This window comes from Atractosteus spatula, chromosome 9, assembly GCF_055471065.1.
Source record: "Atractosteus spatula isolate fAtrSpa1 chromosome 9, fAtrSpa1.hap1, whole genome shotgun sequence".
Taxonomy (NCBI): domain Eukaryota; kingdom Metazoa; phylum Chordata; class Actinopteri; order Semionotiformes; family Lepisosteidae; genus Atractosteus; species Atractosteus spatula.
The window spans coordinates 53,730,954-53,745,800 of NC_142714.1; the positions used below are offsets into that span (position 1 = coordinate 53,730,954).

The window sequence follows — 14,847 nt, forward strand, 5'->3', positions numbered from 1 at the left end:
GTTGCATAGAAACGGTATGTTCCTATGCTCTGTTTTACCAAAATGACTGTCTATATGTTTGTGTTGTTTGTGTTTCTCCCAGCTGTGTTGCAGAATAAAAGGATCTAAAATTTCCTAATTTTGTTTCCTACATTATCCCCAGGGAACAAGTGCTTGCATTTTTTGCATTTTGATATTTGTAAAATGCTAAGCTCTGTTCAGCTGTAGTTACCATGCAGAGGTTACCTGCAGACTTTGTAGGTTTTCTTTTTGATTTGCAGTCTAGTTCCTCTGGTTCCTTATAAGGATGGATCCCGCATTGTGTTTACCTGTTAAGGCAGAGGAGTCTTTAGATTCCTTTACAGGACGGCAGCTTTCAGTTCAGGGATTGCCTAATTCAAACTCCAGCATTTTGGGGATTTGCTGATTTTGAAACTGCTCAAACAAAAGCTTTGGTCCCTTTCATTGCCAGGGACTTTGGCTCCCGTGGGGCTATGGCTTTTGAGTTTTTGAAATAAAAGACTTTTTATTCTGCAGGCTTGAATCTAACAAGGACTGCAGATTGCAGGTTTTCCAAAGATTATTATGCCCTTTCACTCTGCTGGCTTTTCATCAGCTGCTGAGAGACTGAACCTGTCCCTAATCTGTGCTCTCTCAGTTTTCCCTAAAGGACTGCCAGCCAAAATTAACTGCACCAACAGAATACTGACAAGCTCCCTCAAAAGCAATCCCTACAAAACTATGTTAATAGGACACCTGCTAAGTAATCTTAACATAGATATCCTGTCTTTGCTTGACAAAAATTTATGATCAAATATTGGCTACAAAAAATGTTAAGAAAGCAGAACTGCCTTCCATTGTCCTTTGCTTCCTTTTAAAGGCAGTGCTTAATATTAATGTCCTGGAAGGTATTGATGTCTGCCTTGAATTGTTGTGCTAATTCTTCTTGTACAGAACAAGTAAATTAAACCCATTCTTTTCAGACCTTAAAATAATTGTCACACTCAGAGTAATGTGCTCTGCCAGTAGGAAACAAATGTGTGCTCGGGCTCTTCGCGCTCATGTGAGGCAGTTTGTTGGCTTGAAGGTCTGTGTGGTGATTGTATACAAAGCAAGAACCTTCCTTTACCAGTGGAGCTGTCGCCCTGGACCCCTGACTGCTGTGAGCTTGCACCTGCACTCCTGTCTGAGCCAGGGGGCCTTTGTTGTGAGCAGGTAGGAGATTTTCAAAGGGGTCGCCCCGTGGACGTATCCAGACTGAATTATGCCAGACTCCGAGGGTACTCTCTGCTCCGTGCAGGATGACAATTCCACACTGTGTGAGCTGCAGTTAGGCTGGGGCTGCTTACTGACAGTGTTCAGCAGACACTCCCTGGCCACGGTCAGTCCTGACTGTACAGCCTGCAAAAAAACTAGAAGTTGCCAAGAAAAGCAAAGCAACAGAGTTGTTTAAATAAATAAACAGCTCCAGCCTTGCTTATTTGCAGTGTTTTATAGTGATACACAAGTCTGTCTGTTTCAAGGCATCACTGAATCACCATTACTTGTCTTGCCCACAACCTGGGGATGTGGTCCTCCATGCATGTTTGTTCGACATGGGACTGCAATGCAGATGGTTTGAATCTCTAGGTTTGAATTCTTCACATGCTTGCCTGCAGTGTTTTTGAAAGAATAAAGCTGAAGTATTTAAGATCAGGTTTATGAGTGGTACAGAGGCAGTGAGTTGAGGGTCTGTACACAGAAAATCAAATAGCTAAAAGTTAAAGTATTCGTTTTATTCCTAAAAGACCTTTCTTTCAGTAGCACATTGGTACTCAATTCTTCACTGACAGACATCCATCCTAAACTTTTGTTCAAGTTTAGCTGTTTGCCGCCTTTATAATCTTAAAAACTAATATAATAAGCTGGTGCTTTCTGTGCTGTTTTTGTAAACAAATTAAACTTTGCAAAAATTGCTTTGACATTAAAGGATTAAAGCTTCCTTGCCACCAGATATATGCTGACAACCTTTAAAATAAGAAGAAAGCGAGTTTTAAAAGCATGGGCTTGCAATCGGTAGGCTTGCAGTCTCTCTGAAGCAGTCTTTTATCAGCGGATGAGTGTTAATGTTTGATGGAAAAGCCTCTATGGGCAGAGACAATGGGCTATCCCCAAGGGGGTCACTGCTGGTGCTGAAGGTTCGAGTGTCTTGTCTGCAGCAGAGGAAGGAGGCGGCCTGGGATTTGTGTTTCACTTCTTCATGGGGAGCAAGAAGAATCTTTCTTTTGACACGTCTATTAAAAATGAGCAGCAACCAACCAAGCTGGCGTGATCAGTGTGGTGAGAGCTGCTGTCCGCATGCCGGTGTGAGGCTGTGCCGGTGGCTGCAGCGCGGGTCGCAGTGGCTGAGCTGTGCAGTCCGGAGGGGCAGTGCCGCTCCAGCCGGGAGCTTGGGAGCTCGGGAGCTCGGGAGCTCGGGCGCTCGCTGCTCAGTGGTGTGTGTGTTGTTTCTGGCAGATATCGATTGCCAGGGAGCCCTGGAGCTCTGCATTTACTTTGCTCGCAGCGTTATTGTTTGAGAATCATTTATGCCGCTGCAGGAGGCGCTTGTGTGAGAGGGGTGGCTCGGGGTGACCACTGGGGTGACCTCTTTATTGATCAGCCTGCCTCGCTGGGACCAGCACACTGGCAGCTTGGGAGCTCTGGGCTGAGAGGGAGCTGCGACCAGATGGTTCCACAGCAGAAGACTTGTCCATCAGCCCCAGCAGAGGGGCGCCTCCCCCCTGCAGGTCAGGGGTCTCTTTCCCTGTGCCAGTGCACGGCTCTCTTCCTGCTGCCTAACAGCTCTTGGTAGGCATGAAAGCAGCATTTTTATCAGTGAACTAATTTGCAAGAATCCTGTCTTCATCTGAATGTTATTTTGTTACAAAATATGCAAATAGTACTAATCGTCAGAGGGGACCCTGTTTTCACTGTTTTTTTAGGTTGATAGGGTAGCCTTGAGTGACACTATGTGTACCTCAGAGCTGAGCAATTTATTTTCTTAAAGTTATATTCTGCCATACTGCATAAATCATTCTGAAAGACCTTGAATGCTTTGGGTGCAACATATGTTAATATATACAGAGAGAGGTTGGGAAAGAGTCTTCAATGGCACAGGTCTTTATAAATTATGTTACTGAAAACAAGGTGGGATAATGCTTTTTCACCAATATCCTATTTTGGGGTCCAGTAAACTAGTGCCACTCAAGTCTGCCACTGTTTTACTGACATTTCACCATTTCAGGTGTTTACTCACAGACCTGTGCTATGTAAAATATGTCCTTCCATTGTCCTGTCCAACACAAACACAGGCATAAGCCCACGCATGGTCTTGCTCAGGATTAACAGGGTTTCATTAGCCTGCTGCTTTCTGATTTTCTTTTTACTTTTTTGCTCTCATTTTTTAAACACGATTCAGGCATTTTTCATTAGTGGATGTACAGCAGCACATGAGAACAAAGTGCAGCAGATAACAGATCCACTCATTTCGGATGAGGAGTGACTGAATCACGAGTGCTGGCAGGACATGCAGTGGGGCCCGTGGATCTTCCTCCACTCGGGGGGCTGCTACAGCCCTGTGGGACCTGTGGTGGTTTTCAAAAGATGCCACGATGTCAGATCTGATTATTTAACAGAGCCCTGGCTAACTGTGTATCAACCAACACCATGTGCAGAGCTGCACTCCGCTTCAGCCTCGGTAGTTTTAATTAGCTGCCCAGCATAGAAAGGCCATTTGAAAAGAATAATTTGCAATGGACAGTTCTTCAGTTTACATATGATTGTTGTTTTCTTTTTGCGATAACATACTTATTAGGTGTCTTCAGGCAGAGTTAGATTAATCATGTACAAAACAAAACTAAACCGATACCGTCTTGCATTCTGTATTACACACGACACGCATATGTCATTTCTGGGAGCTTTACAAGTGAAGCCAGGGCACTCTGGCTCACCATGCAGAACTAGATCTGTTGCTTTTTTATTTTATTAAGATCATAAGGCTGTAATAAACAAACCACCATAGGCATGAGCTTCAAGGAGCCAAACTAAAGGTGGGAGGCAGGACACAGCCAGAACCTCAGATAATATACACTGCTTAGAAGTCAGAGCACTTGCTTTTGTAGTCTTAACCAGTTGCTAAAACTGGTTAAAGGAAAAGCAATTGTAAAATCTGAAGCAATCCACCCCCTGTGGATAGGAGCTGCCCTTCCCTGGAGTACAAGAAAGAAAAGCAAAAAACAACACGAATTTCACCACCCGAACACCTCTAATAAGCTAAAAAACTGTTCTCCATGCACTCCCCCCCCCCATTAAATGAATGAGCAGAAAAGGGCATTATCAACCAGTCTGTTCACTAAAACTTAAGAGTGAGAGCATAAGTGCAAAATATGCAGACATCTGGGGGAGACTGTGCAGCTGGAGGAATTGCACATTTTATGGCACATAATCAAATATATCAGCAATGAGGAACAAAAAGCTGGTGATTAACATAAAAATATTTTGGTCTAAATCCAACATTAACAGAGATGTTCAGATGTTATACCCCCACTAGCACGACACCTAATCCTAGCTGATACACCTGAAAGCAGGGTGCAACTGGAGTAAAACAGATAACTTACCATTCTGCACAGACATTAATTAGAAGTTGTCAAATTAGACATCAAAGTTCCTGCACTTCATCGCACAATTAGCGGGTCTGTGCCAGTGTGGTTCCCAGAGGATTGTGGAAATGGGTAATTGAGTTTGAAAGACACAGAAATCAGTGTTGTGTGAACTCTAAAACAAACACAAGCGGTTTAGTTCTGTACCCCTGCAATGTGGGGCGATGGACAAGAGGCAGATTTTCAGCCGTTGAGCATCTGGGAATCGGCTCGAATCACCAAGCGACACATAAAAGATGCTATACTACTGTGAATCCATTCAAGCTGCACATATTCAGTGGGCACAAGTAGAAAGTAGAAGTGGAAGTACCTTTAAAACCGAGAACAGGAAGCTGTGGGAGTCTGGAACAGGCTACCCAGCTAACTTCACATGCTGTTGAAGTCGAGACACTGCTGGCTGAGATCCTGGGATCAATTCTCTGCTAATAACCAAATGGGCTAGATGGACCAGAAGTCCCCCTCTTGTTTGTAACTAATCCTATGCTGTTCCAGACTACTGCAACCCTTTGAGTAAAAACATGGCTCCTGTTCTCAGTCTTAGCTGTGCCTTTTTTGCCTGCCAGCACCGTGGACAAAACATTTATCATTAAAAACATGAGAGTTTTATCAGGAGTTTTCATGAGCTGTATTACTTCTACAAAATACTGAGCTCTGAGGAAAATGTATTAGTGATTTATTTATATGCAAGAGTTTCTGGAGTAACAAACCGAGCTTCTCCATCACAGAGACATGGCGTGACTGCTCTCAGCATCTCCTCTTCTCTGGTCATAAGATGCAGTATAGTTCCAATACCAGGCAAATATATATACATAAAATAAATAAATGAAATCTAAATCTAATTCCGATGCACTTGAAATGAAAACCAGCCTGGGCCCTGCTCCAGACTTTTAGGGAACAGCCATTAATATCCCCCTCTGGTTTCTCTGTATTAACATCAATAAGACGATGGATTAATGAAGGCTGGATTGCCAATCAATGCGCTCTGAATGAAGGGCATGATTATTAAATAATAAACTGCTATTTCAAACCCTCCTACACAAGCATTGATTGTGACATGAAACCCCATAAAAAATCCATGTCTCCCCTTTCCCGAAGTCTGCAATCTCCGTTTTCCTGATACAAACTAGCACCGAGCGATACGCTATTTTTTCATAGCACTCTGGCCTCTGGATGGGGAAACTAACGGCTGTTGTTCCAGCTGCTGGGGAACTTGATGGCACTAACAGCATTATAAATATGCCACTGAACTCATTGTTTTTATTTATTATTAAATCCATGTGTGGTTTTGGCTCTAGGTCTATAACACTGGTGTTTCACTCTTATCTTTAGTATTGTAGCCTAGATAAATACACCATTTGATATCTAAGAGAGCAATTGTCCAGTTGTCTTTTCACAATGGTTAATCTTATAAGAGCAATTTCAGGGAAAGACAGCAGGACAAACACAAGATGACACCAAATGAAACGTGCTTTCCTCTGTACTTCTGTCTAACTGTTCTCCAGCCATATGAATTACATATAATCTGACATCAAAAGCTTCAATATCGTTAAGATTTTTTCCCCCACATTTTACAGTTTTTTCCTTTTCAAAGATTTCTGAAGAGGGATTTATGATGTCTAAATTACACTTATAAATATCTCATTTTGCACAAAAGGAAGTCTAAGAATTGATTTACCAGATCTCTCAATTTGCCACGTGTCATTTTAGTCTGAAATTGACTAGGACATGCTGAACAGATTTTTTGAATTCATTAACAAGAGAAAAAAGGTTTCCACATGGAAATAAAACACAACTATTCGAACTTGCATGATAAAAGTGCAGGATTACTAAGGAATAGCATCTCAGAAAATCTGTTCAGATCTTTTGCTAACATTAAATATTTAAATATTCATAATACCATTTGCTGTTCTGGTAAATATTTGTGAATCACTAAGCTGATATTTATAGAATGTGGACACTCTTTTTGTGTTCCATTACTTTAAACAGCATCTTGATCTTCATCTTGAACACTTAAGCTCCTACTGGGACCATATGATCTCATGGCTGGTTAGATTATTTTCAGCAGATCCCCCCAAAAAAATCAATATTTTTATTCTGAGCAGATCCAAAACAAAAAGAAAATAAAATCAATATTTTTATTCTAAGTGAGCACCAGGATACTGCTGAGAGGGTCCACATTCTAGTAATTCCTTAAATATAGTGTATACAAGCATTGAAGATGTAGCTTCAATTCAGCTACATCTGAAATGCAGTATAATTACGACGCTGAGGAGATGGCTGTGTGGTGTCAAAGTATGATATTCTGTTGTTGCTTTTACTCGTACAGAAGTGCCCTGCTGCATACTGTGAAATGTGGGCTGCTTTCCTTGCTCCCTTTTGAAATCTAAAGGGAGCTAAAGAGAAGATTCTCTCTTTGTTCCAATATTCTATATAAACCACCTGTGGCCCTGGTGTGAACCTGGTTGAGTCCCTGACATTTCTTTTCTAAAGATCCTGTAATCACATTGTACATTGCTGTTAAACCTTGTACATGTGAAAGCAGATGTTCCCTATCTCTCTGTAGCGCTCTGAGGAGCCTCTGGCTAGAAAGAGCTCTAATTTTACTTCACCTTCAGTAAACACTGCAGCACAGTTTTCACGTCCAGAGCAGGGACCAGCTCTGTGTCACTGTTGTTCTAATAGAGAGAGGGGGAGGGAGGAAAGCAGGAATGGAGATGGAAAGAGACATGTAAAGAGAGGGAGTGAAAGAAAAATGAAAAGATGGGGGAGGTAGAGGGAGATAAGAGTGCTGTGTGAAAGCAGAAGAAAAGATTCCCAGTTCTTTGATCTTAACAAATTTGAAGCACTTAGAGATGGTGTACCCCTTTTAGAGGTGCTCTATTTAAAAAAAAAACAAGATTGATTGGCTCTGTAAACATGCATCCTGGAAATTTTCCAGTAGTGCATTATTAAAAATGCCCAGCTCAAGAGTGCATTTAGAACATCTGCTCGTTAAAGTAATCTAGTAAAGGTCTTCAGAAAGGGCCCACAGCCCAGGCAGCTGGATTAGAAATATCTCATCAGTGCTCTGACTGAAGTGACGCTGCACACAACAACTTACTACTTCAACCTTTTAGGAGAATGCCCTGTCAGCACTTCTGTGCTAACTATGCCAGTCCTAATGGATCTTGCTGAGCCAGCTGCTTGATTTAAAATCGTTATATATTTTTTTGCTGCCTAAGGGCAGAAGTTGGGTACAATGGGTTAGCAAGTATCAAACAGCCACACTTGAACTCAAGTGAAGAAAAAGTCTTGACTTTCAGAATATTTTGTTTTTTATGCCCTCTGCTGACCTTTAAATGTAATTATGAATTAGTTTTAACACTGAGTATTTGGACATCAGAACACATTACTGAGTTGAGACGTCAGATTTTAGGTCATAGCTCCACAGGACTGTTTGCTTTTAATATGTCTGTAACACAGTTCAGCTCAGTTTGTTTGTTATGTGTACAAGTGCAATGAAATGCTTATAGTGCCGAGTCGCTCACCAGGGTCATCATATAGGATCTAAAAAATTACTGCTGACTTGCAGAGTGCTTCATGGAGCAGAAGAGAGCTTCTCCGACCATATCTTTGCTTACATTGGACATTGGCCTTTGCTCCATTTTTTGGGAAACTGCATGGCCGCTTGAGAAGGCCAGAAATACAGACTCAGAGATTAAACATACTGCTAAACTGTCAAATAACTAACTGGGGGAAAATCGCAGCAGAGAGGGGCTTGGAGGAAACTCCCCGCATGGTGAGCAGTGCTGGGAGAGAGTGGCAGAGCAATGGGTGTGCATGGGTTTACACAAGCAAGCCTTCAGAATGATAGCATTGCTGCACCTCCTTCATAAAACAAGAGAAACATACAAACAAGAGGGGACCATTCAACACATCTGCCTTGCTCGCTGCCGGCTAATTCATCTCATGATCTCCTCCACTTGTTTCTTGAAAACCGTTGCAGAAATTTCAGTGTCTCTGCTTGTGTTTAGTGTCAGAAGAGTAATCTTCTCCCAGGCAAGAATTAGGTGCTGAGAACGTAAACTCTCATCGGTGACATTAGCTCGACAGATTCAGGAAAAGAAGCACAGAAATGGTACAGTACATGTCACCCTCCCCAGCTGCCTCTGTCATGGGTGTGTGTAAAGAAATATAGCTTAGCCTGGGATGGCGGTGGGGGCGAGCACAGGTAACAACATTACTCTTTCATTACTACAGCTGAGCAGCTGTGGCAAAACAATTCAGCCTGCTTTTAACTGATTTACACGGTGATAGCAGCCTTGATACCTCGGGCTGTGTCTGTAGACGGCATTAGTAGTGACAGCAGTGTTTTTGATGTCAGAGGGGCTGTTGTTGTTTGAAATGCTTGTACCTGCCAGTTTTTCTTAAGGCAGAATCGTTAATTTGCTGATTGCTGTGCCGAATTAACATACTCCTCTTTCTCTGTCTACAGTTTTTCTGTTTCTGTTTTTCTTTCTCTTGTGTATTGTGAATGGGATTAGCCAACAGAGCATTAGCACTTATTTAACAGGCTCTCTTACCAGGTAATGGATTGTAATGGATTTATTGTTCATAAGAACATTAGAACATCAGAAAGGTTATGAAAGACAGGAGACTTGTCTAAGAAATGAGACTTGTTACATTATCGACTGCATAACCTGTTGAAGTGTACCTACACATGCTATGTGTCGTCACTTTGATTTTGACGTGTGTGTCAGCAATATGTTTTAACATTGACATCCTGCTTAACATCTGAGGCAAAGCTCTTTTATTATGTTATCACTGACATTTTGGGGGCGCCCCCCTGGAGATGTTTGTAGGTACTGTACACTTATTGTGTAGAAGCACATGATTGTGATTTGAGCTCCTTGGTCTTCTGACCTCCCTAGGTGAATGCAGGAAGCCCTGCAACTATTAGTTTGTGGTGTCCGTGGCTCATGTATCTTGTCTTCTACAAGACAGACGGTAAAGTAGATTTAATTTCCTTCGCAGCTCTTTCTAACTGACCCATGTCTGGTATTCTTACAACACAGTCACCGCTCGATCACTGTAGGTGGTAAAGGTGGAGGATGACTGTGCACTGGATGTGTTGTGCGCTGCGGGTTTTCTGGTTGGACCAGAATTTGTCCAACTCCCAATTTAATAATGTGTAAGTTGCAGGAAATCAGTGAAGAACTTCTGTGATTTCTAATACTTGTCTCAGGGAAGTATGAATACATGGATACATTGCTTCCTCCTTGTCACTGATAGTACATTATCTGAAAAATGCTTATTTTGAACGATTGGGATAGTATTAGCACAGCAGCTCTGCCTCTCCTGCCATTGAAGAATGATCTTCAGAGGTTGTCGACCCTTGTGGAGCAGGGGAGAACCCTGTGTCTCAGCTTCACTGTTGTTCTCAGAAACAGCATTAAAAATTAAATTTCTTCTCATTTATTTGCTGGTGTGGCAGTGATGGGCCCTTCTTTCCTCTGCCCATGGTGCACCTAATTCATTCTGCTTTCTTTAAACATGTCATTGGGACGACAGAGAAGTAATATCTCTGGCACAAACATGCACAATGGGGACAGAGAGTGTCAGGGGACAAATTAAAATTAAAAAATGCTTAACTCAATAGAAAAGTGTCTTAACAAAAACCTTGTATTAGTCCCAGTATTTTTTTTCCTAGAGGTTTTCTTTATGGAAAAAAACAAGACAATGTGCTTGCTTATTGCGTGATGAAGAAAGATAAACCAGGAACATTTCTTTTTAGGAGACCCCTGAGGCTGCTGCTGTGTAGAGAGAGGATGCTCCTTAGCACAACTATGTGCAAAAATGTGTACAAACTGTAGCTTCGTGTAGAAGTGAAGCCAGTTATTAAAACTGCGTACGCGCTTTTGTCTCCACAGAAGGCATCCGGAACATGGCCATGGATTCCAGCCAGATGGGAATGCCGATGTCTGATCCGACTGCCTGGGCAACAGCAATGAACAACCTAGGGATGCCGCCAATGGGCATTACAGGGCAGCCACTCATGTCAGGTACTGGATTGCCAGTGGTGCCACAATACAGGGCGAAGTGCACCCAGCGCAGCGCCAAGCTTGGAACTGTGTTGTACTTCGGGTGTATCTTCTTTTCTCAGTGCATAAGACTTCCTGCATGTTGGCTCAGGCCACTCTCACAGCCGTCTCAGACTGTCCAGTTGGGCCTGTAGCTTAGTGTAGCAGAAAATACTGTGCCGGGTTCGATCAGTGATGTGCAGACTGCCAAAAAGGAGACATTAGCAAAGACCTAGAACTCCACTACGATGTGAAGCTCATTTACTGTAATGGCAGACATACCTGTGGATTAATACATATATTTTTAGTAGTGTTTTCTCACTTGCCAGTATTGGTCACCTTTCTTCGTCCTGTGGTCAAAATATAAAAGCAGGCCAAAAGATCTGATGGACAGCAGCCCTTCCGGTCTTGTCTACAGGTGGTCTGGGTGGAAATGTGGAGGGGGTTTTCCTACCTTCTGCAGCAGCAGCCTCAGTACAGCAGACCAGCAGTGAGAGGCTGAGTGCATATAGGGAGGCCAGAGGGAAGCTTACCAAAGGCTCAGGGGTTAACAGCCTAAATCCAAGTACTGGTGGAAAAACGTCTGTCAGGCAAAGACTGTCTCAGACCTGTCCACTTAGCTCTTCCACCTGTTAGGCAAAGTAACAGAGATGCCATTTCTCTGCGGGGGGCAGAGGAAGTTGCCCAGTGCAGGTCCGTTCTGCAAGGTCAGTCTTCTGAGGAGCTGCGTCATTGGGGTGCCCTTGGAAAGCAAGGCAGACTGTGCAGAAAAAGCACGCTCAGACTGACTGAATATGACTGCAGGTTAATGGCCTGGAACTGGGAAGGTAAATTTCAAACCAGCCGACATCCTCGGCTTTGATTGCACTTAATCTGAATTTTATTTTTGTCTTCTTCCTTCAATACTGTGGAAGTGTCAGGAACATTTATCATGTCAAACAGGAGAATATACTTCACATTTTGCTGTGTGAACACATGGTGATTAATGTAAGCTGTTGTTTTTTTAAGTAAGACCTTAGTTTGATTAATTTGGAGATGGTGTTTAGAAATTATCTATTTCATCTAATTAAAAGAACATGCTCCCATCCCCATCACCTTCCTCACTGATTGAAATGTGTGACCATCCTCCCGAGTCTGTTTTTGTGTTTAAACGGGAGGGGGGAAGTTCTCTCCACATACTTTATCTACCAGGTTTAATTTGCACAGTTTACTGAGCTAGTTACATACTTTCCTGAGTTGCCTTGGTAGCTCACTGCTTAAAAACAAATTATATACTTTGCCAAGCAAGTTATAGACTTCAGTGAATGAGCAGAATACTGAGTGGTGAGTACTGTCAGCCAGATAGAGGTTCTTAATCTGGGAGCCAATGTATCTGGGTTGACTGGTCCTCTCACTGCACTGCTAATGAACTCTGGATTATTGTGATACTGACACTGTTTTTACAATTGCAGTTTGCATCAAGCACACTGCTCTTCCTGGAGGGATTACTAGCTTCAGGAATATCTGGGCCAATCTTTCCCTCACTTCAAACCACGTTTCTAAACCACATTTATAAACTGCATTATTAAGCCACAACAGCAGTTGCATGGCATGATTCATCTGTTATGATACATAATGAATTGTCTGCACCCATCAAGGTCATTCCTGAGACTTGAAATGTAGACCCAGGCTGCTCATTATCACTGTTTCTCTCTGTGTCGTCAAGCCCTCGGCAGCTTGTTCAAAGACAGACAGCTGCACAGGGCCTGCAAAACTGCACTTAGCACTGTCAAAAACGAAACATGCAAGTTATAGCACTCCATTTATAGGTTTTAGTTTACATACTGTAGAATTAAACAAAATTAGTTTGGTGCTTTTTTTTAATAAATGTATCGTTTGGAATCCATAGCTGTGTTTAATGCTTCTAATGTGCCAATGTCCAGTGAGGGAGGTTTTGTTTCCAGGTTCTATAGACAGGCACAGGCCCCCTTCCCACAGCTGTGTGTGCAGTTCAGGAGGGTTTCATCCAGGGCTTGTCTGACAGGGCTAGACATGGCCCAGCTGCCTCATCTGTCCCCCATAAACACACGCTCCCCGGTTTTCTCAGTCTGGGGGGATGGGGCTGCGGTGGAGTCCTGCAGAGGGGTGCGTTCTGTGGGGAAGCCTGATGAGGGCAGCTCATTAGACCCCAGTTTGTCGGCTCAGGGAGAGAGTCGGACTCTTATCTATGCTGCAGATTAATCAAAGGGGGAAGCAGCTGCTCTATCCCAGTCATCCTGCATTAAAACAGCTCTTTTGAGCATCTTAATTACAGCAATCAACCCGCTGCCTCAGCAGTTTCCCAATTCAGCTGACAAATAATTCATGTCTCCTCTATAGCCCCCCTTCCTTTGTGCACACATTACTCCCATCTCTTCCATATTGGCTGTTTTTTATTCTAAATTATTGGATTTTGGGTGTGTTGGGTGAAGGAAATGGGCCCCAGTAGTGCCAGTAGTAGTTGAGACAGAATCGCAACGTGAAGGCCGGCGTTCCTTGGGGTCATTTATCAGCAGTCACGCTGTGCAATACACTGTCTCCCCTGCCTCTCCCTTCACAGGTGTTGTGTACAAGATCAATCAGACGTAATGAAGCGGTCTGTTTTTGGATCAAGTAACATAAAGGTCACCTCATCTGTTTTTATGCTTTCTCACCTATTAATACTGTACCTCCACACTGTCTTGGTGCAAAAAAAACATTTTGTGTTTCATCTTAACACATTTTTGTGAAGCCAGCATCCTAGAGTACACGTTTACTGGATAGGCTGCAAAGAGTTGTGTTTAAATAACCAAGACTTAAGAGCTGAAACCTTTTATTTATTGATTGATTCATTCATTTATTAATTATTACTAAACTGTGCCAGAACATTGGCATGGCAGGATTATATTTCTTTACCAACTGCTGCTGATGTGTAAAACATCTGTCTCAGGCGTGCTGCTGCATAGCAATGATTCACTGTTTACTTGCAGCTTGGATTATTTAACTGAGATACATCACTGAGGCCTGCTCAGGCCGGATTTTGCTATTAGACAAGCTAACTTTGTTGGATTACCTTTCTCTGCTGATTCAGCATAGATCTGATAACTTCATATTCGCCTTTAAATAGTTTGTCCTTAAAGAGTTAAATGAAGAGTAAAAATGTTTATTTTTGCCTTTAACAAGAATTATATTGTAGGTGCGGTTTTTCACTTCTGCTCTACACAATGTCTGACATAAAATTTGTCAGTGTTGCCTGTGCTGCGTGGAATCTCTGCTTTGCAGTGCTTACACATACAGTACACCAACGCCAGATGTCATGCTCTGTGTCTGACCGGACTCCACACAGAATCTGATGACTGTCGAGCTGAGAGAGGCTGTACAGTCATGGTACTGCAGGAGAGCCTGAGAGAATGCAGAAGGCTGTAGAATGCCTCCTGCTCTGTCCCAGGCTATGTAAAGTTAATATGATGTCTCTCTCTAGGCAAAGTCAAGTCCCAAATAGCTGAAGCACACATGGTTTTGCAGACCCTTGATCTGTGTTTCCCCAATTATAATTCTCTGAACACCAACAGGTGTATCAGATTACTGACTGCTCTCTCACATTCCCCCTCCAGACTGCTTTGCCAAGGAGTGTTGATGAACCCATGCAAAATCCACAGACTTCCTTATGATTCCTGTTATCAAAGCAGCTGTTTCTTTTTTTATCATAAATCTTTATTTAGCCTTTTTATTTTTGCACAGGCACTTCACCAGCCTCCATTCGACAGTGCAGGAGAATCCTTGTACAGTGTCTGTGCCAGAAGAGCAGTGTGCTGCTAAAGGATTTAGACCAGATATGACCTGCTTCTGTCCTGGATGGCCAGGCTTTGGCTTTGCAGATGCTTTTCAATAAGCACTTTGTAAAATCCAAAAAAAACAAAAAAAAAAACAAGTGGTTTGAAATCTTATCCAAATGATTAGTTCAGTCAAGTCATTGAGCTCAGGGTGAAAAGCAAACCAAAGTCGCATGTGACCTCTGAGGACTGGAGCTCATCCCTGTCTTAGATAATCACATCAGTCTTGTTTATACACTGCCAGTTTTAGCCCCTATGAGAATCTGAGTATTTGAAATTTTATATTTTAGTATTTTATAT

The 14,847-nt window shown here is 42.6% G+C and overlaps 1 protein-coding gene across 4 annotated transcripts in view; it reads left to right on the forward strand.

The window, feature by feature from the left end:
• enox2 (ecto-NOX disulfide-thiol exchanger 2) overlaps positions 1–14,847 on the forward strand; it is a 182,721-nt gene that overhangs the window by 125,275 nt on the left and 42,599 nt on the right. For all 4 annotated transcript variants that reach the window (XM_088925256.1, XM_088925257.1, XM_088925258.1 and 1 more), the window contains one exon: positions 10,568–10,699. In XM_088925256.1, coding sequence (XP_088781382.1) covers positions 10,568–10,699 — 132 coding nt within the window. The remainder of the gene's footprint in view (positions 1–10,567; positions 10,700–14,847) is intronic.